Source organism: Carassius auratus, chromosome 3 (assembly GCF_003368295.1).
Source record: "Carassius auratus strain Wakin chromosome 3, ASM336829v1, whole genome shotgun sequence".
Lineage (NCBI taxonomy): Eukaryota > Metazoa > Chordata > Actinopteri > Cypriniformes > Cyprinidae > Carassius > Carassius auratus.
The window spans coordinates 7,615,119-7,641,152 of record NC_039245.1 but is presented as its reverse complement, the minus strand read 5'-3'; the positions used below and the strand labels follow the sequence as shown (position 1 = coordinate 7,641,152).

The 26,034-nt window shown below is 38.0% G+C and overlaps 3 protein-coding genes across 5 annotated transcripts; 1 reads left to right on the top strand and 2 right to left on the bottom strand.

Moving 5' to 3' along the window:
* Positions 1 to 48: 48 nt before the first annotated feature.
* Positions 49 to 7,438, bottom strand: ddx42 (DEAD (Asp-Glu-Ala-Asp) box helicase 42). 2 transcript variants are annotated; one of them, XM_026206823.1, is made up of 18 exons: positions 7,279 to 7,438; positions 6,673 to 6,897; positions 6,176 to 6,332; positions 6,022 to 6,083; positions 5,817 to 5,853; positions 5,123 to 5,275; positions 4,586 to 4,690; positions 4,386 to 4,505; positions 4,122 to 4,298; positions 3,840 to 3,968; positions 3,638 to 3,737; positions 3,122 to 3,169; positions 2,926 to 3,023; positions 2,564 to 2,840; positions 2,169 to 2,395; positions 1,967 to 2,077; positions 1,682 to 1,789; positions 49 to 1,540 (listed from the first exon to the last, which is right to left on the bottom strand). In XM_026206823.1, exons 2-18 carry the CDS (start codon positions 6,885 to 6,887, stop codon positions 965 to 967), a joined length of 2,700 nt encoding a protein of 899 aa, XP_026062608.1. In that variant the 5' UTR covers positions 6,888 to 6,897; positions 7,279 to 7,438; the 3' UTR covers positions 49 to 964. The 2 variants fall into 2 exon arrangements, with proteins under 2 accessions (XP_026062608.1, XP_026062615.1); XM_026206830.1 differs by having other exon boundaries at positions 965 to 1,540; positions 6,673 to 6,912; positions 7,279 to 7,420.
* A 1,436-nt stretch (positions 7,439 to 8,874) lies between these two features.
* LOC113045975 (STE20-related kinase adapter protein alpha-like) lies at positions 8,875 to 22,042 on the top strand. Of its 2 annotated transcripts, XM_026206779.1 has the most exons (13): positions 8,875 to 9,001; positions 9,398 to 9,473; positions 9,561 to 9,618; positions 12,814 to 12,842; positions 17,178 to 17,280; positions 17,370 to 17,491; positions 18,049 to 18,157; positions 18,265 to 18,388; positions 18,514 to 18,685; positions 19,095 to 19,199; positions 19,297 to 19,550; positions 20,967 to 21,009; positions 21,175 to 22,042. In XM_026206779.1, exons 2-13 carry the CDS (start codon positions 9,462 to 9,464, stop codon positions 21,328 to 21,330), a joined length of 1,287 nt encoding a protein of 428 aa, XP_026062564.1. In that variant the 5' UTR covers positions 8,875 to 9,001; positions 9,398 to 9,461; the 3' UTR covers positions 21,331 to 22,042. The 2 variants fall into 2 exon arrangements, with proteins under 2 accessions (XP_026062564.1, XP_026062574.1); XM_026206789.1 differs by lacking the exon at positions 12,814 to 12,842 and having other exon boundaries at positions 8,885 to 9,001.
* A 584-nt stretch (positions 22,043 to 22,626) lies between these two features.
* rnf113a (ring finger protein 113A) lies at positions 22,627 to 25,704 on the bottom strand. Its single transcript, XM_026206802.1, has 10 exons — positions 25,550 to 25,704; positions 25,320 to 25,396; positions 25,106 to 25,204; positions 24,849 to 24,956; positions 23,987 to 24,096; positions 23,797 to 23,903; positions 23,627 to 23,716; positions 23,453 to 23,546; positions 23,162 to 23,268; positions 22,627 to 22,788 (listed from the first exon to the last, which is right to left on the bottom strand). Exons 1-10 carry the CDS (start codon positions 25,650 to 25,652, stop codon positions 22,721 to 22,723), a joined length of 963 nt encoding a protein of 320 aa, XP_026062587.1. The 5' UTR covers positions 25,653 to 25,704; the 3' UTR covers positions 22,627 to 22,720.
* Between the last annotated feature and the right edge of the window lie 330 nt (positions 25,705 to 26,034).

The window sequence follows — 26,034 nt, the reverse complement described above, 5'->3', positions numbered from 1 at the left end:
TTAAATACCCAAATGTCACAAATTCTCTGAAACAAAACCTCTAAAGCCTTTTTGTGTCCTTTTTTTTTTATTAACTCATAAACACGACCACAGACAGAATTGTACACTACAGTATTCAAAATAATAAAGAAAATGTGTCTAGTCAGGTTTAGATTGTTACACAATGTGCCTCACATCAGCACATCAATCTTCACAAGAGAAGCAAATGGAGCAAATGTAAGATCATAACAATACATAGACTGCACTGTAGATTCATTGATATGTTTTCTCCATTTCATTCATGTTATGACTAGGTTCATCCAAGTGTGTGGATTTATGGTATACTTCGTTCTCTTTCAACAGCTATACTATATGCTGGACAGCACAGAAGACAATCTGAACAGATGACTAAAAAACATTTAAATTCTAAATATAAACAGGTATGAGCTAAAGATAAACTCATTAATGGTTGTACTCAAAAAATGGTGATATTTGAAACATGACAGCATACATTAAAACACTGGAAAAGTCTTAAAGAAAATATTTAGTTCACAAATAGTTTGTGAAGCAGCACAGTGATACAAAAAAAAAATTCAACTATTAACAGAGATTCTGAAATATATATTTTTGTTAACATTTTTTTCCTGTTACACAACCAGATTCAACATTTCTCATTTTATTAGTTCCTTCTGAAAGAAACAACTTGTGTGCCGCTGATCAGGCACATGCACTTTAACACAATACTTATGCTCAAGGTGCATTTTACTTATTTGGCAAATCACAGATATAAATGGCTGTATTGGATGCAGTTATTTCCAGTAAATGACAAATATGATGGGGTAGCTCTAGAGTCTCCTAGGCACCTTTAAACACAGCTTCATCTCACACATAGACAAAAAGACAAGCAGACATGTAAAGACACTGAAGACTGAGTCAGTTGTATGTTCTGATCTAAGAACAGTTGACTGCTTCTATCTTCTACACTTTAATTGTCCCATCTGCTTTTCTTACGTTTGGGGGCATCAGGAACTACAAAGCTGTCTTTATGAGTCCCCGACCTCTCACCCCCATCTCTTTCTGACCGTCCCTCTCTGTCCCTATTACTCCCTTCACCGTTTCGGTTGTCACCATGACGATCTCTGTCACTATGGCGGTCCCTTTCCCCATAGCGATCACGGTCTCCCCCACTATGCCTGTCACCGTGACGATAATGACTCTCTCGATCTCGATGACGACCCCTGTCGTCACTATTCCTATCGCTACGGGACCCCTCTTTTGAAGAAGAGCTAGAGTTAGAGTCTGAAACTGAGCTCAGGGAGCCTGCACTGCTGAAGCCACTCATTTTGGTGCCTGAGCTGAGGGCAGGGGGTGGTGGCATGGAGATAAAGGAGGAAGAGGACGATGGGGAGTAGGACAGCTGGGTTCTGTCAGGCCCCTCAGGTGCTCCTGAAGGCAAAGAACTTAGACTTCCTGCACTGGTCCACCCAGAGGAGCTGCTCGACTTTGTGGTGAGTTTAGGAGGAACACCAGATGCTGCCACAAAGTGGTTTTTATACTGAGCCTGAGAGAAAGCAAGAGCAATGTTAAACAGAATCCAAAAATTGCTACATACATATCTATATATATATATAAATATATCTTTTCTGAAGATAACTTAGGAGAGGGAGTCAAAGGAAACTCAGTGAAAGGCGTAGGAAAGCACCTGAAATGCTTGCTTCAGGGCAGACATACGTTCTCCCATGGCTCCAGTGGAGGGTTTGTAGGCTTCATAGTTACCAAGAGAAGCACCACCACCACTACTACTGCGCTCCTGTTTGAATAAATGTAATACATAATAATAATGAAAGCATTAGCAATGAATTAGCGGTGGTTCCTGTCTTTAAATACAAAAAAAAAAGTTGGTGATAAAATAAAGGGACAGAACAGAAAATTGTATAAACTTTATAATAAATTGTTTTAAATCAAGCAAGCTTAATGGCAAACTAACAGTGGATTCAGATCCAAGGCCTGGTCTCTCTCTGTAACCCAAGCCTCCACCTCCAATATTTAGCTTCTTCCCTTTCCCTCCCTTAAACCGGGATTTCCTGAACCAGGGATTCTAAAAAAAAAGTACATGAAGAGTTGATTAAAACATATGTGAAACATGTTGTATTACGAAAGGTGTATATTGTATTCAGGTGTTGCTTTACCTGCATTGCCAGGTCCATCAGATCCCTCGAAACACTCTGATTGGCTCCCTCCAAATTCCGAACCAGGTCTCCAGCAAATGAAGTATCTTTAGTGGTGAGCAGAGTGTAAGCTACACCCTTCTCTCCTGCACGACCTGTTCTACCAATTCGATGTGTGTGTGTGTCAATGTCTCGTGCTACATCGTAGTTCACAACTGTACGGATAGATGGAATATCCAACCCACGAGCTGTAAATTAATACAAAAAGGATATATTTACAATAAAGGTAACAAGTAGTGGGAAATGCAAAATGTTCATTTATTCTGATAATGAATAGATGCGACTAGATAACAAACTAGATAACAAAAATAATAAAATAAGATAACAACTAGATAGACAAAATAAGCCCTACTAACCAGCAACATCAGTAGCTACTAATACGGGCAGATTCTTCTTCTTAAAGTCAGCAATGACTTTATTCCTCTCGCTCTGATCCATGTCTCCATGCAGCAGCCCAAGGCTATAACCTTCCTGATTCAGATTTGTTGCCAGCTCCTCGCAGTTAGTCTTTTTAGTGACAAAGATCAGCACAGAGCCAGCTGAGGTGAACTCAACCAGCCTACGTGTCAGCCAACCCCACTTTTCCTGCCCAGACTGCAGCACCTCCACTATCTGAGTGACATCTTCATTAGCCTGTGAGGATGAGAAAACAGGTTTAAATAGACTTTCAAATACAGTACGCATTTTCAAATACTTGAATAAGAAATTAAGTATGCACCTCTCCTATGTCTCCCTGAACAACACGAATGGGGTCGACCAAAATATCTCGCGCCAGCTTTTCGATTTTCTTCCGAAATGTTGCACTGAATAACAGAGCTGTGAGAGAACAGAGGTCAAATGCACTACATGGGTTAAATCTGGAATTGAGAAATGCTTTAAAGCAGCACGTTAATATAAATATGTGATAGACTTACTCTGTCGATCAGGTCTGACATGGCTGGCAATGGATCTCACTTGGTATTCTGTAAAAAACAGTTCAAGTTTAAATAAGACAAGTGCTTCACAATCTTAAAGGAACAGTTCACCTAAAAAATAAATAAATTGTTCCATATTATTCCAAACAGATTTAAATTAGGCTTTAACCCCCTCAAAAAAAACAAACATAATATGGATTACTTTTCCAATGTCTTGGTGTCTTTTTTTTATACGTCAATGTTCTGGTGGAAATAACTTTTCAAAGGAGGAACAGATATCTCTCAGATTTCATTAAAAATATCTTTCAATATAATCTGTTTTTAAGATGAATGAGAGTCTTGTGGGATTGACAATATGTGGGAGAGTAAATGACAAGACTGCAGAACTAATTCTTTAATTCAATGCTTTAGTGATGAAACATCAGTTGGGAAATGCACTGACTGAGCTTTTAAAACAAAACAATAGGTCACAAATGAATGGGATGAAAAAAAAAAAAAGTGACATTTCACACGTACCAAATCCCATATCGAACATGCGATCGGCTTCATCAAATACAAGGTAGGTCACTCGCTGCAGTGATGTAGCCTTCTTCTTCACATGATCGATCAGGCGACCCTACGTGAGAACAGCCTTTAAAAGAACTACCAAGGAACATCCTCACAAGTAAACAGAAACGGGTCAAACTGGGTTATGTATCAAAAGATATGATGCTCTTACTGGGGTGCAGACAACAATTTCGGCTCCTTCCTGTAATGCTTTGGCTTGTTCCCACATGCTGCCTCCTCCATATACTGCCACCGAGCGGAGGCCGTACACCTTTCCGAAACGCTTGCATTCAGAATGAATCTGAACCACATAGATAAGCATTGCAAGTTATTAAAACACTTCAAAAACTTGATTCATGACCAAAACATTTAATCCTTTTTTCCCCAGCAGTTATGATTAATCTCATTCCACCTTTCCCTAACATAAAAGAGCCCTTCTTTTTGTCTCTCTGACCTGTTGACAGAGCTCTCTGGTGGGGCAGACGACCACAGCAATGGGTCCCTCTCCCTGCTCCAGCTCCTTCTGGTCCATGATGTGCACCAGCATTGGCCAAATGAAAGCTGCAGTCTTTCCACTGCCAGTTTTGGCAATGCCAATCATGTCTCTGCCACCCAAAGCTATCGGAACACCCTAGTGAAAAAACACACATTACTGTAGAAAAGTAAGCCAATACATAAACAAAGAATTGTAGATTTGTGGGAGGGTTTGGCAGCTCACCTGACACTGGATGGGTGTGGGTTGAGTGTACTCGGATTTACGGATCTGGTGCATGAGCTGCTCATCAAATCCAAAGTGGGCAAAACTGGTGGCTGGTTTAGGAGGCAATGCACCTGAAACCTGTTCAATTTGAATATGGGTTTATCTGGGTTGAAAGAAAGAGAATGATCAGTTGTGAATGCACTTGTGCTTCCACTGACCTTCAGATTGAGTTTCCGTCTCAGTTCCACCACTCCAGCCTCAGTCAGACTGCTGAGTTCCTCATGCTCAATATAGAAGTTCTTCTCAAAAGGAGGATAGTCAATCTACAGACAGAAGAGTTCAAAACATAATATTCAAGATTTGTACATTTACATATTATTCAACTGTTTTATAGTCACACTCTGGCAAACTATTTTAACTCAAACTTTCCAACTTATGGACTTTCAATAAAGATGAAAGGGTTGTCAGAATTGTCTTTCTTTTGGGGACTGCATTTAAGATTCAAAATGTAAACAAGTGGTTTAGATTTGTAAACATTTTTGTAAACATCTGAATGCACAAAATGTGTAAAAATCATATTTTTAATGGTCACAGAGCTTATTTTCAGCAGTGATCCAAAAGGCCATGAAAAACATATCCTATTAGCTTTTTATTATGCAAACTTCTGGGTTGGCCTTTGAAAATTATGCCATCCCTGCAACACTATTTAAGGGCGTTAATGCAACAATCACTGTAGGGAGCTATGGTAACTGTACCTCTGAGTGGTCAATGGGGGGCAGTGGCATGATTATCTTTTTGGTAGTAGGAGCAATGGGGTTCCCATCGCTGTCATAGTCCACTTCTTCCTCATCTTCCTCTTGGGTCAGCCCAGCTGTTGGGTTTTCTGCCATGTAACGAAAATATGCTTCCTGCAAAGAACACAAAACATGCTTTAGATCAAGTCAAAGAGCAGCAGGCCTTTACTGCTGAATATCTAAATGCTGTCCTGAACAGCATCAAAATTAACTAGCCTAATTAAATATAGCATGTTAAAGAAATTATTCAGTATAACTGATTATTAAACGGTAAGGTCTGAAACCAACAATTCACTCAGCACTGATGTGGTTAAAATTCAAATGTGATCACTGCTATTTTAACACACAGCATTGACTCAAATCTCACGTTTCAGACACAAAAGAATCAGTTTACCTGTAAACATTTAAAGACAACAGATAATAACTGAGAACCAATGAACTAGTTGAGAAAACAAGTCGGAAGATAGCAAATAAAACCTAAAAAACAAGAGACGGATACCTATTCCATCACAAAAAGTACATTTGAATGGCTCAGTCTGTAAACTGATGTAGATATATAAAGAATATAAGAAATAAAAACAGAAAGAGGAGTGGGGCACAGTCCTCGCTGTGGCAGAGATACGATGGCGGTAGTAACATCAAGAGGGTCACTCACTTGCTCATCCTCCTCTTCGATGTCATCCCGTATACCCCTGGAAGAAACAAGCGGAGAAAAAAAAAACTTCCCTGCGACTCGCTCAATCACCCAAAGAAACCCATATTCTACCCACAAACCCCCTTCTATTCCCATCTTCTCTGCTATTAATATTATTTGGACGAACGGTCTTAGAAAAAATTCTGTGAGAATAGCAGAATCTTACTTGGTCAGCGTTTTCTCTTTTTCCTTTTCCTCAAGTTTCTTCATGTCCTTTGCTGCTTGGTCCTGAAAGAAGAGGAAAACAAGAATTAAAGCAAACGTTCAGCAATGTCCTTTGCGGGTTCTCAAAGAGATCAGTTCGGGAGCTCAGCTCTCACCTCCACCTCAGCCATAAAAGCATCAAGAGGGTCATCCTCACTGTCGGAGCCCCCTCCACCTCCTCCAGCCTGAAACTGCTTTCTTGTGGGGGAGTTCTCGGCGGGTATATACGGCAGATCTGTACTGCTAGACTCCTCTTCATCATCCTCAAAATAACTATGGAATATATACATTTCAAACATTAATAGCCACTTTCATTAACTTAAAATTAATTTACTCTATCTTAATAGAGACATTAGTTATAATGACAGCCTTCTTATCCACCTTTTACTTTCACTGTCTGAACAAAAGCAATAAAAGTTAATGAAAGTGACTAAAAAAATCTACTTTTGTTTTCCAGATAAACAATGGAAGTCAAATACATTTGGAACAAAATGAGGGCGAGTAATGTAATGTGTTCTTTTTACATTAATTGTTTTTTTTTTCATTTTGGGGTTAACGATTCCATTAGCAACCTATTTCTTTTAAGAAGAGGACACATATTTTAAGCACTTACGCATTCTCCTCGTCCAAATTGGCTCGTTTTGTTCCTATTTTGTAAAAAGACGAAAGCTGCTGATTCTTGCCAAATCCACCTGATGGTCCTGAAGCTCCAAATGCAGAGTGGGCCTTCGGGGGAAGACTAGGCTCCTCTTTATTCCCACCCCCAAGAGAGAATCCCCCGAATCCAAAGCCTCGCTTGCCACCCGGGCCTCCCTTGTTCCAGTTCATCGCTGTTAGGCTGCAAACACAGCATCTGATTATGAGTTCAAAACTCTTCGTTAATTGCTAGTCAAAAACGGACTCCATAGTATACATCCTCGTCAAGGCTACTGAAGTATAACAATAACAAAGTCTCATGGCTCGCGCACTGCAACGACATTGTTTTATTCATTTATTTCAACAGCTTTGCCGTTTTTGCCATAGCTCACTCATTTTCTAGGGGTCGCTTTTTAGAAATCTCTCTTATTATCTCAGTATTTTCTAATCAAACAGCAGGTATGAGACACTGGTGGCCGTGGAGAGGCCTTGAGCGATGTGCTTCGGATTATGCTTCGATTTATTTTCGCATTGCATGCGCCAAAGAGTAAAATATGGATTTGTTTACATTCTGTTTATTTACCTGTTTCTGATAAGGCGAAAAGAGCGATCTTCTTACGTGGGTGGACACCTTATTTATCCACAACGTTTTTATCACTTCAGGCTATCTCGCACACTTCTCTGAAATTGTGTTTTACGTCATTTACAATGGACTCGTTTTGTGTTTGGTCAAATTTGCGCGACGCGTTTGGTGGAGAACGTAGGGTTGTGGCTAGAAGGGATACAGCAAAAACCGGAAGCTGACAATAAATTGAATTTTCTACCTTAATGGTGTTTTATTAACGCCTACACCTAAATCAACTCTAAACCTACCCCCTACAATAATGCAAAAATAGTAATTATTGTTGTACAGTGTGAGAGAAATAACACTATATTGATAGTGCGCATGCCCAGTAATTTTTGCTGGATGCCATCTAGCCTTCAACCCACGTTCTGTGCAATACAATGTTGCCAGATTCCCATCTATTTTCGGTGTAACAACAACAACAACAATAATAACAATAAATATTATTAAACCATATGGCACTCTCGGTATAATGTATGATACAAATATACCGTCATGTTTTATTTTAGTTTTAAACAATATTATAATATTGAAAAATATTAGGGTAGAGTGGGGAAAAGCGTTCCACTTAAGGACTGTGTATTTTTTATGTGAACAAAAGTTAAATGTGTTTAGAATAGTTGTCATAGTTTTAGTGACAATTACAAAAAACTTATAAACCAAGTATAAAAAATGTACAGAGTTTTCATGTCAGTACAAATTTTTACAAAAAAAAAAAAATTGGTACCAAGGGGGACTTTTGCCCCACAGATTAGGTAAAATGCCACCAGAGCACCAGCACTTTTAGCTTAAAATTAAAAAGAATGTAATCATTTATAAATTACGAAATTATAATAGCCTATTTGAAAAATATTTTAGCTGATGATGCTAACTGGAAAGCTACCTAAAGCTAACATAAGGCAATTTTTTTTAAATGTAAAGTCCAAAAATATTTTATTCAACCAACCAGTTAGAATGCATTTGATGGAAAAACAAAGGATCTGATGTTCAGAATAGAGTAACTTAAAAAAATTGTTACAAGAACAGTTACAACAATTTTTTTTTTACTTTATCTAGTGATTATTTTGGCAAAAACTGTTTTCCCCCACTCTACCCATCATACATCAATGCCAATTCCTTAAATCCCCTCCTCTGCTATAGAAACATTTATCAGAAGACAGGAACTTTCATTGATCTACATTAAAAAAAAAAAAAACATAAAAAGCAATTTATATATATATATATATATATATATATATATATATATATATATATATATATATATATATATATATATATATATATATATATATATATATACAAAAAAATAATAATGCAGTTATAAAATTAATTAATTAATAAAAAAAAACGTTTTCAGCACATATTATGATAACTCCCTTTTGACATTCTGACTGCAACAGCTCGTGTTTGACAGAGATAATAAAAGTGATATGGCAACACAGAACGCAGACTATTTAATTCGCTCAAGAGATTAGACCAATGGGGAGACACGCATCCAACCTTTGGTCCAATAGGAACAAGAGGACTTCGAGTCGTCAACGGCTCTCGTCCAATCACGAAACGTTCCTTAACACGGATCCAGCCCAGTGCGAGGAGAAGAGACGTTACATCCTGCAGTCCTGGTAGTAGCTGAAAATTTGACGATATAGAAAAGTAAAACAGCACAATTTATCAGTAGAGGGTGAGTTCAACGATTATATTGTATAACTTACACAAGCATACTGCACCTCCGTGCTCTGTTCACCATAATAGAGATATTATTCTGTAGCTGCATGGCTAACTGAAAGATACAGACGTGTAACCTGGCATGCCACATTTGTTTATACATCAATAACTCTGCTTATTAAAAATAGTTGAGTTGTATTAGGAAGTATAAAGTTACATCTTTCATGCTGCACTGTAACTGAGCAACCCAAAGTGTTTATTTACACACGTTTGCCGTAATAAAGACAATAACATCTCTCGTAACGTAACGTTACCGCGGAAAACGGGCATAAAAGAATTCAGAAAGTATCCGAGCAGAAGAAAATACGTTGTTTTCTATTTCAAATTTTCTGAATCATATTTTCCCCCTTAGCATATCTGTACTCTTTATGAGTTTGTGAAAGTATTGCACCCTGTCATCACCATCTCCAGGATCCATGTCTTTTTTGGTGAGTGAACTTGATTGAGTTAAATGACTTGGTTGTCAAAGTGATTTGCGTGTTCATTAAATCGCCACTACTTCTCCCTTTCCTCAGCGTTGGGTGTCAGAGAAACTCAGTGTGGAAAGCCTGAGGGATCTGGAGTTCTTTGGAGGTGAGTTCAGTAGTCCAGCATCTCATGCCGCTGTGCTTCTCGTGGCTCTTTCAGCAAACCCCACCTGCCTGAGCTTTGGTCCACACTCGCTGAAGTGAATGTGAAGGGGAGTCCTAGAAACTCAAACTTGTAGTTCCTGTAACACACTCAGATTTATAGATGTCTCTGCAGCACTCAGTACAACAATTGGCCCATCTTGAACACGTCAATTATAGTAGTACACATTTTCGGACACAAATCCCCCTCATAGTCAGCTATGCAGGCCTATAAGATCTCTACATATGCAGATTACTCATGATCACAACCAGTCGGTACCATCGCAAAAGCAAAAATGCAGCATTTGGTTTACTATTTGTTTTGCCTGTGCTTTTTTTATATAAATATATTTTCAGTCGTTTTGAGTTTTTGTTGTCAAGGCGTCATGGTGACTAATGATGGCGGTCACAGCAGAGTCTGTGTGCCCTTGTGTCTGTAAGGCTGTTTAATCTCTTCCTGTGGTGATGTATCTGTGTGCAAGGCTGGCTGTGATGTAGTGTTATTGCTAGGTGTTGATGGATTGCTTCTGTGGTGCAACTGACAGCTGAGTCACTGCAAGAGGTGGACTGATCTGTGTAGGAGGTCTAACACTGCTGAAGCTGTAGGAAATCTCTACGGAGGAATACCACATGTATTCGCAGATTGTGAGCTTTAGTTTAAACTAGTTTAGAGGGAAATCCAGATTTCAAGATCATATCAAATAAATGCCGTTCTTTTGAACTTTCTATTCATCAAATTCCTAAAAAAAAGTATCAAGGGTTTCCAAAAAAAATACCAAGCAGCACAACTGTTCTCATTAAGCACCAAATATCATAAGCATATTATTAAAATGAATTCTGAAAGATCATTTTGACCCTGAAGACTGGAGCAATGATGCTGAAAATTCAGCCTTGTCATCACAGAAAAAGGAAACATTTTTAATTGTATTCAAATAGAAAAACAGCTGTAAATAATATTTCACAATATTGCTGTTATTACTGTATTTTTGATCAAATAAACAGAACATTGATGAGTATAAGAGACTTGTACGTTAAACGTACTGACCGCAAACCTTTGAAACCTATTAAAAATCATCTTTGTAGTGGTACAAACAAACAGTCATGTAAACTGCAGTCGTGCAAACGGTCATGTAAATATTGAAAACATAATTTCAGATGTGTGTCATGTATCATTCTCTGGTTTCCATGCTCTTGCTGACACGAGTCTTGTTCAGGAGCATTATTATAGTGCCATAAAGCGTTGAGAAAAAAAAGAAAGTATAATATATAGTCTATAGCCATGATAGTCTGAATACTACATATTACCTAATATCAATAGGTTATTAATGTTTCCTGTTGCTAAAATGGTGTATAATCCATTAAGGGATTTGTTTTTTAGATTGTATATCTGCTTTGACTGATTTTGCTGCGGTCCATAATCGCCGCTCCATGTGTGCTTTATGCTAATGTCTGTTTGCTTTTGGCTGTTCTGTGTTCCATGGCAATGCGTCAATAAAAAGGTTTGCAAACCAAGCTTATGTTCAATAAAAAAAGGTCAAATAACTATTTTATTAAAGGGGGGGGGGGGGGTGAAATGCTCGTTTTCACTCAATATCCTGTTAATCTCGAGTACCTATAGAGTAGTACTGCATCCTTCATAACTCCATAAAGTCTTTAGTTGTATTATATTCATAAGAGAAAGATAGTCTGTACCGATTTTTCCCGGAAAAACACGACCGGCTGGAGGCGTGACTTGTGGGCGGAGCTAAAGAATCACGAGCGCCAGTAGGCTTTTGCGTTGAGAGCGTTTGGAAGCTCTAACACCGTGAGGACAAAACCAACCAAAACAAACCATGGCCAACAGTCAGATTCAGCGTATATTTATGATCCAGTATCAGATCCAGAGGCTGAAATTGAACAAGAGCAGCATCAGCAACGACTACAGCAGGACGTCTCTATGTGGTATGTATTGAAACTGTATATATTTGCTTAGCGCTTTTGGAAAATGACTAAGTTCCACTTTGTCGTCTTTTTTTTTTTTAAGCTGTACATGTGGAAAGTGCAGTTTGATGACAACATCGCATGTTGTTTACTTGATGTGCTTATACGCCGATAGCTAAGTTAACAACACAGAGATATTTGAAGCAGTTTTACTCACCGCCTGCGGTTACAACACACGATCGTGACCCTTTTTCGTTGGGACTGCATTATCCTTAAGAAATAAACGATGTGCAAATCCGGCGTCAAACTGGGCCTTGTTTGTAAAACAAGAATCTTCGAAATGCAGGGAACAAACACAAACACTTGCACAACTCCGTTGATGCTCTGTAAAAATAAACTCCATCCACTGGTCCCTTAATGCTGTTTCTCTTTTGGTAATCTGTGCAGGGTTGTCTTGCCCTGGCAACCAAAAACACACTCCTTTTGTGACAATTCGCGACGCTCTCGCTCTGATCAGTGAATGTCTGTTGTGCTCTCAGCGCTGTGCTATACGGGAGCGCGCGCTCTTCCGGGAGAAGTGTCATTAGGACCCATATAAGGAAATTGCGCTCCATCTAACGTCACACAGAGCCATACTCGAAAAAAACTTTCCGAAACTTGTGACAAACCGGAAGGAGTATTTTGGGAACAAAAATACTCCTTCAAACGTACAACTTAATTTTTGAAACTTTGTCCATGTTTAGCATGGGAATCCAACTCTTTAACAGTGTAAAAAACTCAGTATGCATGAAATAGCATTTCACCCCCTCTTTAAAGTAATTGTTTAAAAATGTTGTTGTTGAACTGAATGCTCAAGTGTTATAAATAGAATTTCTGCTTGCTTAAATGATTTGTATCATTTAGTATATATCAGTATGCAGTGATGTAGACTATAATATGCATGGTATAATTTTTGACTAGAGAATTAAAAACATTTGACAGAGGTTTTCTTGGATTATGTTTCATAGTTGTTTTTTTAAGAGAACAGGATTTTTTTAAAATTTGGAATCTATGATATATATTATTGTATACAACATATCTATTGGAATTTATATTTAAAATGAAAAAAGTGTTGCTTGGAAAGATGCTGACTCTCAGAACACGAAATGAGGTGTTTCTTGAATTTGTGAGAACCACTTTAAAGGCAGATTGTTTGTTTGTATGTGTCTTTTGCGTCATTTACACGGTTTCTCCACACCAGAGCAAACTCAGGCAAGCCCACTAAGGAAAGTAAGTGTGGAATATCTTCCAGCTTTTCCATCTGCCTGTTGGTGTGGGTGTGTGATAGTTGTGCGTGTACGAGCATGTGAGATGGTGTGTGCTTGTGTAAGTTTGCAAATGTAAGATTAATGGTGTGAGGTGTGTGCGTGCACTCAGATGAACACATCCCCCTGTGCTCCTGTGTTTGCCTGCATGCACTCGTTGTGCTGCTGTGACACTCACACCTCCACACTCGCACAGACTGAGGCTCCAGAAGAGGGAAGTGCTCGTATTTAAGTTAGGAATGAAAGTGACAAAAAAATAAAAATAATGAAAAGTGACATGACATACAGCCAAGTATGGTGACCCATACTCAGAATTTGTGCTCTTCATTTACCCATCCAAAGTGCACACACACAGAGCAGTGAACACACACACACACACACACTGTGAATAACACACACCCGGAGCAGTGGGCAGCCATTTATGCTGCGGCGCATGGGGAGCAGTTGGGGGTTCAGTGCCTTGCTCAAGGGCACCTAAGTCTGGAGAGAGCTGGCCCGAGACTCGAGCCCACAACCCTAGGGTTAGGAGTCAAACTCTCTAAACACTAGGCCACAACTTCCTCAAAAGTTGAGGTTTCCCGGTAATGTAATACTGTAATTAAACATTCATTTTAAAGAACAGGTACAATAGATATGAGGGCTGGTTCACCCAAAAATTCACTATATAAGGTTTGACTATTATGGTTCCAAAGTGTGGCTGTTTTCGTAAATTTTACTTGCCTTGCGATCTGCAAGCAAGGGCATTTAGACAATTTAATGATATATAAATTATTTAATAATAATATATTAAAATTTGAGTTACGACAATTTAGTAGACTGGTTAACTTGCAAAAACAGAGTTTGCAAAAGCATAAATTATATTTCTATTCAAAACTCATTTGCATCTTAACTTTTCATTGGAATATGTTTTTATATATTAGAAAATATTTTATTAAAATATGTTTATTTCTTTGTTAATAGAAATGAATAAAAATGAGGAAATCTCCTTCTTCCTTGTGTTCATTTATTGGAAATCTATGGAAATTATTAGGGACGTACACGGTTCAATACATACCTCGTTTTAACCATGGTTTTGACTTGGCAGATAATTTTTTGCCATTTGTAATTTTAAAATGCAATTATTATTTTTTTAAAGCAAAAATATATATATAATAAATGCCAGGTTAGTTGTGTATTATTAAAGGGGTCCTGACAAAATTAAGATTTTGTTTTGGGGCTATACTAGAACAGGCTTTCATACTAGGATATTTGTGGCGAGTGGGGTGGGGCAGAGAGGCGTGGGAACGAGGAGTGAGGCCAGGTGTAGTGATTGGAGATGAGCTACACCTGCGCCCCACCACGGTATCGAGTCCCACGTAGGAGATGGAAGGATATAAAACTGGAGTGACTATAGTGAAGGACGAGAGAGGACCAGTTTATGTTTGCTTTTTATTTTGTGCGCACCAGTCGTCCGTGAGGGGCTGGTGCGCTGTTTTGTGTTTATTTTTGTCATTTAAAGTTTCATTTTGATTGTGCGCCAGTTCCTGCCTCCTTCTTCCGGATGATTAGGAAGTTTTATCATTACAATGTTATATACATACAAATATATACATTATTACATTACCTCTCTCCCCAGTCTGGCATGAACGGCTCAAAGAGTTCCTGTATCAAATGAAGGCCCGCCTTCTGAAATACGAGATGTGCTGTGATTGGTTATCTGGGCCAGTGTGTGTTGTGATTGGCTCCAGTCGGCGTCTGGTCGGGAAATGTTATGCCTCTTACCAAAGCTGCCTGCTGCGGGCTTCAGTTGAATTAACACGCAAAATCAATTTTAGCGCAATTTAAACCCAGATGATTGTAACCACTCTTAAGTTTGTTCGTCTTGGGAACAGTAGCGCGTCTCCAACATAGTGATAACACTCGTGGTCTTCTCTAATGCAGCTCAACCAGGTTTCGTCCTATTTGTCGATATTTGTGATATCACAAATCCCGGAAAATATGCATTGTAGTCCAAATGAGTCATTCGTTGTAGTTTTAAAAAAGTGATTTCTTTTAAATAAAATACTCTTTTGAAGTGGAATTTGAGCTTTGTAATTTTGCAGATCTTTTTTTATGCTCAAACAGCAACAATACAGACTAACTAAAGTTGAAAAAAGTGAAAAGCATAAAAGCACCCCTTTAACACCTTATGAAACACATAGAATGTAACACATTTAACACATAGAATCACAGACCCCAGGAAAAATGATGTTGTCATTGGTCGCCTAAGCATGTGAAGTGGGATGATACTCATTGTGTTAATGCCACACATGGTTTCATCCTGTCAGAGCCTGGGCTTGCTGCACTGTTCACTGACTTCCTTCAAACACTTCAAAGGGCATAAAAGGATTTGTTTTATGATTTGCCATAGACCTGCATGATCTCCACTGACAGATAACTGTCATCATATATGTGAGGAATTAATATTCTTATTGTGAGTTCTATGGTAGAGCGAAAGGAAACTTTGATATAAGCAAAAAAAAAAAAGGATTTGATCTGTATGGGATCATGCATATCTATAACCAAATGCGACAGTGAATTGTAGTTCATTTGATGCTTATAACATGCTTTTGTAAATACTCAGAGTTTTGTGAAGCCATTCCTGCTGCAGTTTTCAACTTCTCTATCTCATACCGAGTCTCAGAACAGTTGGACTGAATCTTTAAATGAATCCGTAATAATCTGCCGTTCCTCACTTGATCTGTGTGATTCTGTCAAGAGCTTTGCAATGCCTGGGATTTATCAGTGTATGCACAATAAAAACCCTTCCCCTCTTCAAAACCAGGTTGGTTTGTGGTGTTATCACAGTGTGTTAACAGTGGCATCATTGTCTGTGATTGTACATGTGTGTAATCTTGAAACGTTTCCTAATTCACTCAAACTGCCATTGATGGTCATAGTATATTTGGATGATATCCCAAAATACTATGATGCATTATGAAGGAAAACTTACATGCACTTAAAATCCTTGCTACCCAAACACTGCTTGCAAAGTGACACCAGTCCTTTTAGAAATGCTAAAAGTTGATGCTTTATCACATTCAAATGACAAATCGAGTATTTGTTTCCCTATATTATTTTCCAAATTCCCTATGGTATCTTTAAATGTACAGTGAGTCAGAAAAGTATTTGGAATCTTACATTGTGCTTAAAATGTGCTTAAAACTCTCTTGCTGTGACTTGCTGTGACAAAGGGTCATAAGGTCATTGTATTGAATTTACAAAATTCCCACAGGCACAACAGCAGAGGAACCGAAGATGTACGCTAACGTGTTTTCATTTTTGAAAGAAGTCTCTTATGTTCGCCAAGGCTGCAATTATTTGATCAAAATAGTAAAAACAGTAATATAGTGAGGCATTATTCAAATATAGAAGTTATTTTAAACTATTTTAAAATTGATGTCAAAGCTGAATTTTCAGGATCATTACTCCAGTCTTCAGTGTCACATGATCCTTCAGAAATCCTTCTAATATGCTGATTTTCTGCTCAAGAAACATTTCTGATTATAAAAAAAATATTTTTGGAAACTGCAAGGAATTTTTCAGAATAGATTAAATAACATTTATTTTAAAAAAAAAAGTGAATATTTGTAAAATTATAGATGTCTTTGTCACTCTCAGTCGATGTAGTGCATATTTGCTAAATAAAAGTATTAATTAATTAATTTTTTTCTTTTAATGTTACTGACCCTTTTGAACAGATTTCTAGTTCATCCACCATAGATCAGGGAGTTAATCCCATTCCACTAATCTTTGACCACCAGAAAACTGTCAAAATTTTGAACAGTTTATCTATTGTTTTGTCTTTTAAAAACTAACAAGCTTCTTTTTTCATGAAATGTTTTGCCAGGAAAGGTGAATAAGCACATTTCTTTAAGATGACAATTTATTTGATATTTGGTCATTTAATGTAATGATTTGAATTATGATTTCACACATGTGTAAATTTAGTGTTGAAATACTTTGTTGGCTCACTGTGTGACTGAGTTCCCACAAACCACTTTCACAAATGCACCTCCATTAAAATCACAGGATTCACAATCTAATAATTGGAAGTATGTAAAAAGGTTTTGATTGTGTTTAACGGACAGTCGAAATGTTCTGGGCCCTGAGGTGTGTCTCAATCTGCTCCCTAATGTCTCAGTATTTGTTAGATTACAGCACGAGTTTTGAATTCACAATATTCTCTCTGACATCAAGAAGCTGATCGAGACACAGCCGTGGTCAGTTTGTTTATTTACGGTTTCCACATTTGACTAATGACTGTGTTTTATTGGCTCAGGCCCATGAGGACAGTCAAGAGTCTCTGAGCCCTGTCCCACGCAGAGACACCATGGGAAGCTTTCTTCCAGACCACAGCGCCTATGAGCTGCGCACTGTCATAGGTGAGGCCAAGGCTGCACTGCACTAGGACACACATCTCTGTGATTCCTCCAGCTGATGAGTGTGTGTGTGTGTGTGTCTGCTTGTGTAGGCCGAGGTTTGGAGAACTTGATGACAGTGAATCTGGCCAGGTGCAAACCCACAGGGGAGTATGTGGCCATCCGGCGCATTGACCTGGATTCCTGCACCAATGACATGGTCAATTACTTACAGGTTAGTTACAGGCTTCTCTCACGACATCTAGGAGATCGATAATTCATATTAAAGTGCAATTTTATAAATTGTATAATTATGATATTTAAAAAAATAATTACATTGATATTTTATTATGAAATAATTCCAAATGCCAAAATAATTATAATCATTAATATAACAGTTTGACTCACAACTGAAATTCATGTTTTTGTTTTATTCGCAAACTTTAAAAAGATAGATAGATGGATGGATGGATAGAGAGAGATTTAGTAAAGTGTTATTTTACTATTTAGTATTTATATACTTTCTAGCATACAAATATAGAATTTATTATTTTAATTTTTCCATTTTTTTTGTAGTTAAACAAATAGTTTTAGTATAGTTTTTATAGTTCTAGTTAAGAATAACCACACTGATTTAGTGTGAAAGTGTATTTCGATTTGTGTTTTAGGTAAATTGGTGTTTTTATTAATTGACATTGGTGCAAAACAAAAATACTAAACTAGTCTGTTAGTCCTGCATATCGCTAGCATATATACAGAAGCATTGCAGCCAGTTTCTCTCTTTTTCTAAAGGGAGAACTCCATGTGTCTAAGCTGTTCCACCACCCCTGTATCCTCCCGTACAAGAGCGTCTTCATCGCTGAGAATGAACTGTGGGTGATCACACCCTTAATGGCATACGGTTAGCTGAGACATTCTCTATCAACTTATCTCAAGTCCAAACTGCTCATAGTAGCAGTTGTAAATGTGTTTTGCCTACCGATCCTTTGTGTTCCTCTTCTCCATCAGGATCAGCACGAGACTTGCTCAGTATACATTTTACTGATGGTTTGAGTGAGCAGACAATTGCCTACATCCTGCTGGGTGTGCTGAGAGCGCTGGAGTACATCCATCTGATGGGCTACGTTCACCGGTGAGGAACACTTCTACACTCAAGATCTGTTGTTATTATTAGTAGTCAGACAGGTTAATTATTCAACAACCACACCAGACTGAGGTGCTACAAGAATCCTGAAGTATATATTCTCATCTCTTTAGTAGTGTGAAGGCAAGCCACATCCTGATTTCAGCAGATGGACAGGTGTATCTGTCCGGTCTTCGGAGTATCTTCAGCCTGATCCGTCACGGTCAGAGAGCACGTGTTGTACACGACTTTCCTCAGTACAGTGTTAAAGTACTACCTTGGCTCAGTCCAGAGGTTCTGCAGCAAGTATGTTTGAAATATACCTCCCATCTCAAGTTTGGAGTCCGTAAGATTTATATATATATTTTTTAAATAAAAATAAGAAATGTTTCAAATCAGCATATTAGAATGATTTCTGAAGGATCATGTGACACCGAAGACTGGAGCAATGTCGCTGAAATTCAGCTTTGCCAAATTGCCATCACAGGAATAAATTACATTTTAAAATATATTCAAACAGAAAAAGATTATTTTAAATTGTAATACTATTCCATAAAATTTTTTGCTGAAAATAAATGCAGCCTTTATACACATAAGAGACTTTTTGTATTTTTTTTATTAAAACATCTTTCTGACCCCAAACTTTTAAACTGTACTGTATACTGACTATATAATACATTGGAAATTATATTATGCATATATATGTATATTATAGAATCTTCAGGGATATGACTTCCGCTCAGACATTTACAGTTTGGGCATCACTGCATGTGAGCTAGCTAATGGACACGTGCCCTTCAAAGACATGCCTGCTACACAGGTGGGGCAAACACTTGCTTTTTTATCAATCTCTTTTTGCTTTCCCTCCTTTATATCTTGCTTGATTTAATTGATAAACTGTCTCTCGCCTGTAACAGATGTTGTTAGAAAAGTTGAACGGTACAGTCCCCTGCCTGCTGGACACCACCACCATTCCCCCTGAAGAACTGAGCATGAAACCGTCTCGCTCTGGGGCCGACTCTGGGATCTGCGAGGGCCCCGGCGCCGGTGGAGCTCGCCACACAAATGGAGAACCTTCTTCCTCCTCCGGTGGAAACCCGTACAGCAGAACATTCAGCTCTCACTTTCATGCCTTCGTGGAACTTTGTCTACAGAGAGATCCTGAGAAAAGGTAAATAACACTCTACTCTTTGTGATTTATATTTATTTTTAAAGAAATGATAAGAAATTACATCATTCACACACCATCCCATCGTTCCAAACCTATATGATTTTCTTTGATTTTCTGGAACACAAAAAGAGAAAGTTTGGGAACAGACTGACCACTCATTACTTTATAATTAGTGCTGGGCAACGATAAAAAATTTTTATCGCGATTAATCACATTATTGTCTGCTATGAATTGCAATTAATCGCATTATGCACAAAACTAATAATGCATTCAAAAGTAGTGTATTGTGCACTTTTTTTCATTTAAAGTATGCCTACTGCTATATGAACAAAAGTGTAATAGCATTTGGTTTGTAAACACATTAAACAAATAAGGTGTTTTTTTACGGCAGTGTTGCTTTTACAAAGTAGCAGTTAAAATATTTATTGTAACCTAAATCTCAACTTATAACATTAATGTAATGAAATAAAATGTAAAACAAGCTGTTTATCACTGCCAGGACGTTTTTATTGAAACATTTTTATACTTTGTTATAGAAAAACAAGTTATGCTCTGAGTCCAGAGCCACGATCATAACATTATAACAGGCATCTTCCTATTAGAGACCTGCACGATCGCGGGACATATCACAGCAGAGTGCGGTGCGGGACAGCACTTGATGGGTGGGTAGAGACGTATGTAGGGGAATAATTAGGGTGTGCTCACACTAGGCATACTTAACCGTGCCGGAGCGCATTCGTTTGACTAGTGTGATCGTTCTGTTTAGCAGTCCCTGGCTCGGTTGGAAGAGGTGGGCAAGAGCGCGGTTCAGTTATATATAGATCAGTCAGTGTGAGCGTTAACTGCACCGCAGTGCTTCTGATACGTGCTGCATGATTCCGTGAATATTTCTTAGCGGCAAAAGCGATACATCTGTAAAGCAATATAATGTGCGAAGGCCGTATGTTAGTTAACGAAACAAAACGATTCACTCCACTGTGTTGAGTGAGAGCGCTTCTCTGTTGTCTTCACGTGCTATCGCAAACTTCCTATTTCCAACTTATAATGTCATGATTATGAGCTCGTTGCATTCTTCTCTGTAAAAAATGGTTTGTGAATGTTGATGCTTAGCCTTAATAATTTGATCGGGAGCATCCCCTCCTGTGACCCATGATTTGTCTGTATTAGCACGCGATAAAATAATTGTCGGCGTTAATCAATTAATGCATTAACGTGATAATGCGTTAACTTGCCCAGCCCTATTTATAATAAAAGTGAATGGGGATCAAGGCCGCTGAGCTTCAAACTATAAATAACTCTAGCAAAACCTTTCACAAAAGTAATGTTTACTTTAATTCTTTTTTTTTTTTTTTAAGTAATGTATACTTTTGTGGTGTAATAAATAGACTAAAAGTATGTTGTTATGTCTTCCCACAGACCTTCTGCCAGCTCTCTGATTGGCCATTCCTTCTTCAAACAGGTGAGTCTTATCTTCTTATGAATTTTATAACATTAACACTGTTGTTTTCCCATTTATTAATGTGAGGCTGATTTGAAACAGTCTGCATTGTATAGAGCGCTATATCAATAAATGCAACTTGATTCAATGCATTGTTGTGGTCTATATAACGTTTTAACATTGTAGATAAAGCGCAGATCATCTGAGGCTCTTCCTGAGCTTCTGCGTCCAGTTTCTCCAATCAGCAGCTTAGACTGCATGCAGCCTCAGGATTCGCCCACTGGACTGGCCAGTCTGGAGTCTGATCTCAGCCAGCTGAATGTGGATGACTGGGACTTTTGACATTAAACGGATGAGAAATGAAGAGATGATGGACTGGATGATTTTGAGGGTGCTGTTGTTTTGGTTGTGTTCTAAGGGAGAAAAAGGGAAGGCTGGTGCTATGTGAATGTGAGCTTCAAAGATGTTACAAGAGACCCTGGAATGTTTATTGTCATCTTTTGTGATTTGTATATATCACTGAAACCACAAGGATAGACTATAAACAGAGAAATGAAAAAACCAGCAGCCGTCATAGCCTTGCTAATGCATTCAGAAGCATGAACTGAAGCAAACTCTTACAGACTGGCCATGTGACAATGGTAATCAATTCAGGCTACCAAAACCTGAACTAATGACACTCTGAATGTCTACCAGCTTACAGCAACACAGGTGAATTCCCATGTCTCCTACATATTTGTCCAGTGAAGCATAAAGTGCTGTCAGTAAAGTCAACCTAAGCACAGCAGTATTCAAAATACAGATGGATTGTGGGGATTAAAACTATCAACGAGTTTCTTCCTCCAACAGAAATATGCTAGAGGACAAGATTTAGTTCTGGTCTGCTCTCCGGTGTAGTTATTACTTTTAAAATATTAGTTGCATTTCTGCTGAGATTCACTTCTGTTTTTGGCATATGTTACAGGAGGAAGTGCTTCAAAGGACCGTCTTTGTATTTTCAGTATATTTACCTCTTGGTGAAATGGAATAAATGTTGTAGCTGAACAAATGTCAACCCTTGTTTGCTGTTTTTACCAATGTTTGATACATTACACCCCATTTTGAAAAACAGTTTCTGCAATAAAGATTTCTCTATATAATATTCAGTTTATAATAGGGAAAGCACAGATCAATTTTACAAACAATGATAACTGATAATTATTTCCATGTTATGACCGACAACCAATGAGGGACAGATATAAGAATTCTATACTATGGTCTAAATTATAAAAAATATATAGATTTTGATATCTGCTTAAGATTATATTTAATAATGTTAAAAAAGTATGTTTTTATAGATCAACTTTATCTTTGCCATCATCTAACAAAATTCACTTAACCTTTCCAAGACAAATATATTGACATTCAAACCAACCACACCACACTGGTATGTCATCTGTAATCATTAAATACTCAAGTTCTTCAATGCAAGATGGATTCTGATTGGCTGTCAATATTTTTAACCTTCATCAGCTGAAATTAATTACAAATGATATTATTTCTTTGTGTCATTATCACTATAGTTTTTGTGTGGGTTTTCCCACCTCATAGAATTATTAAAAATTTAAACTTATCAAAACTTCAGTTATAAATCTTATCCTGGGAGATTTCTTAAAAGTATGTTTATTCCAAAGGTTTAGAAACATTTATAACTGAATGACAAGCGAAACACAGAAGGGGAGGTGGTGTGGTTCTAGTCATCCTCATCTGAGGGAGGCTGGTCAGCGGCTGCCTGCTGTTTCTGCATCTTAGCCATGAGCTCTGAGGGAAAACAAAATACACTACAAATTATTTTCTTGTTATTCATTTCATAGTATATATGATATTGATGAGTGAAAGGATCAGGGATCTATGAATTGTCCAAACCTTTCCTAGGTATTTGATTAATGCAAGAGAATATTCGCCTCAAATTTTAAAGGGGGGGGGGGGGGGGGGGGGTTAATAATTTTAGTGGAATCCATGATACATTTTTCCAGGAACATTATAAATGTCTTTAATCTTAGTTCTGATCAATTCAATGCATCCTTGCTGAATAAAGGTATTAATTTATTTCCCAAAAAATCTAACTGACCCCAAACCTCTGGATGGTAATGTATGTTGTGTTCAATTCAAGGTTTAATAAATAGATGAGCACCTTTGGCAGGGTTGAAGACGCCATTGGTCTGCTGGTTACAGACGTAACAGCGCTTAGATTTGCGGTAGTGCTGTAGAGCACAGGCCTCACAGAAGTAGTGCCGGCATCTGGAAAACAAAGACATTACACTTCTGAACTGAGAATATGTGACAATGACATGCAAACACAATGCCAAATGATTTAGATATGATGTATAGAGGCTGAAGCAAAATAATGGGGATGTGTTGCTTTGGTAAGAGGAGGTAATATAATTTGCAATTGAAACTGGCCATGGCCTAGTGTAGCACTCACTTTGTGATAATGGGGTTTTTAAACGTATCTCTACAAATGAAACACTTGAAAGGAAGATCTTCTTCATCGCTGCTCACTTCATAGTTCTCCTCATCTGTGAGATAAACAATATGTCAGAAAGCAAAACAAAAGAAACCAAATGTCTTCAAAGACCTGTAACAAAAGATGGCTCACTGTTTGCCCCGTATCGTCCTTCTTCAAGCTCTCGCTCAATCTGCCAGCCGTGCTTATAGTCGGAGCGGTCGTGAAGAAATTTACAGCTGTCTGAGAATAAAAATAAAATATGGGTGTTCACATGAACCTCAAAAGAATGACAAACGGAGAGAAAACTGTTGCTTACTCACCTCCAAACCCACAGAAGCCAGTCTCTTTATAGTCTTTGCAAATGTCAGGCTGGTAATCCCATCGTACTGTGGCCCTCAGGTGCTCAGGCGCTCTGATTGGTCCTTTCCTATCAGGTACAAGACATTATGGATCAGTTAAACATTGTGTGTCCTCAAAAACAGGTTCAGCGGCTCATTTCTACTGACTCACCTGACCATACCAGAGGAAGCATTGCCCATGGTGGAGTCCTTGGGTTTAATGTATTTGTGGTAGTTGTTGATGCCGCGATAAATTTTATCGTCTTCTTTACCAGTGAGCTCCTAGAAATAAAATACAGGCATGCCACTGAATGAACAGATTCTGATTTGTTGTCACCCAAACAACATGTGACCCTGGACCACAAAACCAGTCTCAAGTGGCTGGGGTATGTTTGTAGCAATAGCCAAAAATACATTGTATGGGTCAAAATTATTGCTTTTTCTATCATGCCAAAAATCATTAGAATATTAAGTAAAGATCATGATCAATGAAGATATTTTGTAAATGTTCTACCGTAAATATATCAAAACTTTTTTTTATTAATAGTATGCATTGCTAAGAGCTTCATTTGGACAACTTTTTTTGCACCCTCAGATATTCAAATAGTTGCATCTCAGCCAAATATTGTCCGATCCTAATAAACCATCAACTGAATTATGGTCATTTTGTCTTTGTTTTTGGTCTCCTGCTTAATATATTCTTTTTGAAAAGACACAAGGGTGAGTAAATGATGACATAATGTATCATTTTTGGGTGAAGTAGGCCTTTAAAATTGAATTACTACAAGATTGTTTCCACATGCTTTTATAAGTCACACAAAGGTGACTCGACTAAATAACTGAACTGATGGTTATCTTCTGAAGGTATATTTATAACTGAAAGAGTGAATCTTCATTAAACAATTTTGAAACTCACACACTGTTTTTCTGTGCACTACTGTAAAGCCGTTTAGATGCAATCTGCATTGTAAAGCGCACTATACACATAAATTTGAATTTACAGTATTGGTGCTGGTTATTGCTGTTCATCGTACCTCCTGGACCTTCTGGCTGCGCTCAAAAATGGCCTGAGCATCTTTGTCCCTCTCTGTGTCCAGCTGATAAAGAGCAGTGGCCCCCATGTCATCTGGTCCTTCTGGTTTCTGCAACAAACACAGTAATACGCTGCATTACACGAATCAGGAGCTCTGGTCAAAGTTACAGCAACATGTACAATCACAAGTGGTTATGAATTAAGAAGGTTTTCTCCAGTATAAATGATTATATCATAGATAAATGTAAACCCACTCACCGCTGACCGAGTCGACTTGTAAGAGACAGTCACATTCTTGTCTTCTTTCTCCTCTTCACTTTCACTTGATGACACTTCTTCCCTCTCCACTTTCTTTGTCTATAAGGAGGAGTGTGCAGCAAATGACGGGTGGTTATGGCTTCAGTGTAAACAACAGCTTCGTAAAAAAGACTAATAATGGAGATTTTACACAACACATGAAGCGCCGACATACTTTCTGAATCATTGGGTTCGCAGCAGCTGCTTTCTTCTTTCTGACCACAGCACTGCCCTCCTCGCCGCTACTTCTGTCTGAGGAACAAACACACAGTGATTTAACACACTTTGAGCTGCATAAATGATTTCAATGTGAATACTGACTAAACGTACGGACTACATAAAACTGTCCAGTCCAAACATGCATTACTGAGCTCCCATGAAAAAAAATAAGAAGAATAAAAATACCTTTATCGCTATCACTTGCTTTTCTTTTCCGTGCGGAAAATGTCTTGTTTGATTTCTTAAAAAGAAACTTGCAGGTTGTTTTTGGCTCCTCGGACTCCGCCATCTTTTCCTTTGAAAACACTAGAGTGAACGTGAGGAACTGCGGTTATAGTGCCTCTTGTGTTTGGGAGGAACTGTAGGATCAGTGGAAGTGAATGCTGTGCTACAGTATTAATACAGAGATGTACTTAATCACACGATGAATGGCGGCACGTTTTGTTGATAGATTAAAAAAACCTTGGGAAGCTTTTGGCAAAAATAACATTTTATAAATTTTAATTCTACTTTATTTTATATCGGGTTTTAGACATGTTTAATGTGGATCTACGTGTGTAAAATAAAAAAAGTAAATAAATAAATTGTTTTGACGTTACATTACGAATCTTTTTTTTTTTTTTACTTAGTTTTAGGGATTTGAGGATGGTCACCTTCTGGAATCCAGTCAA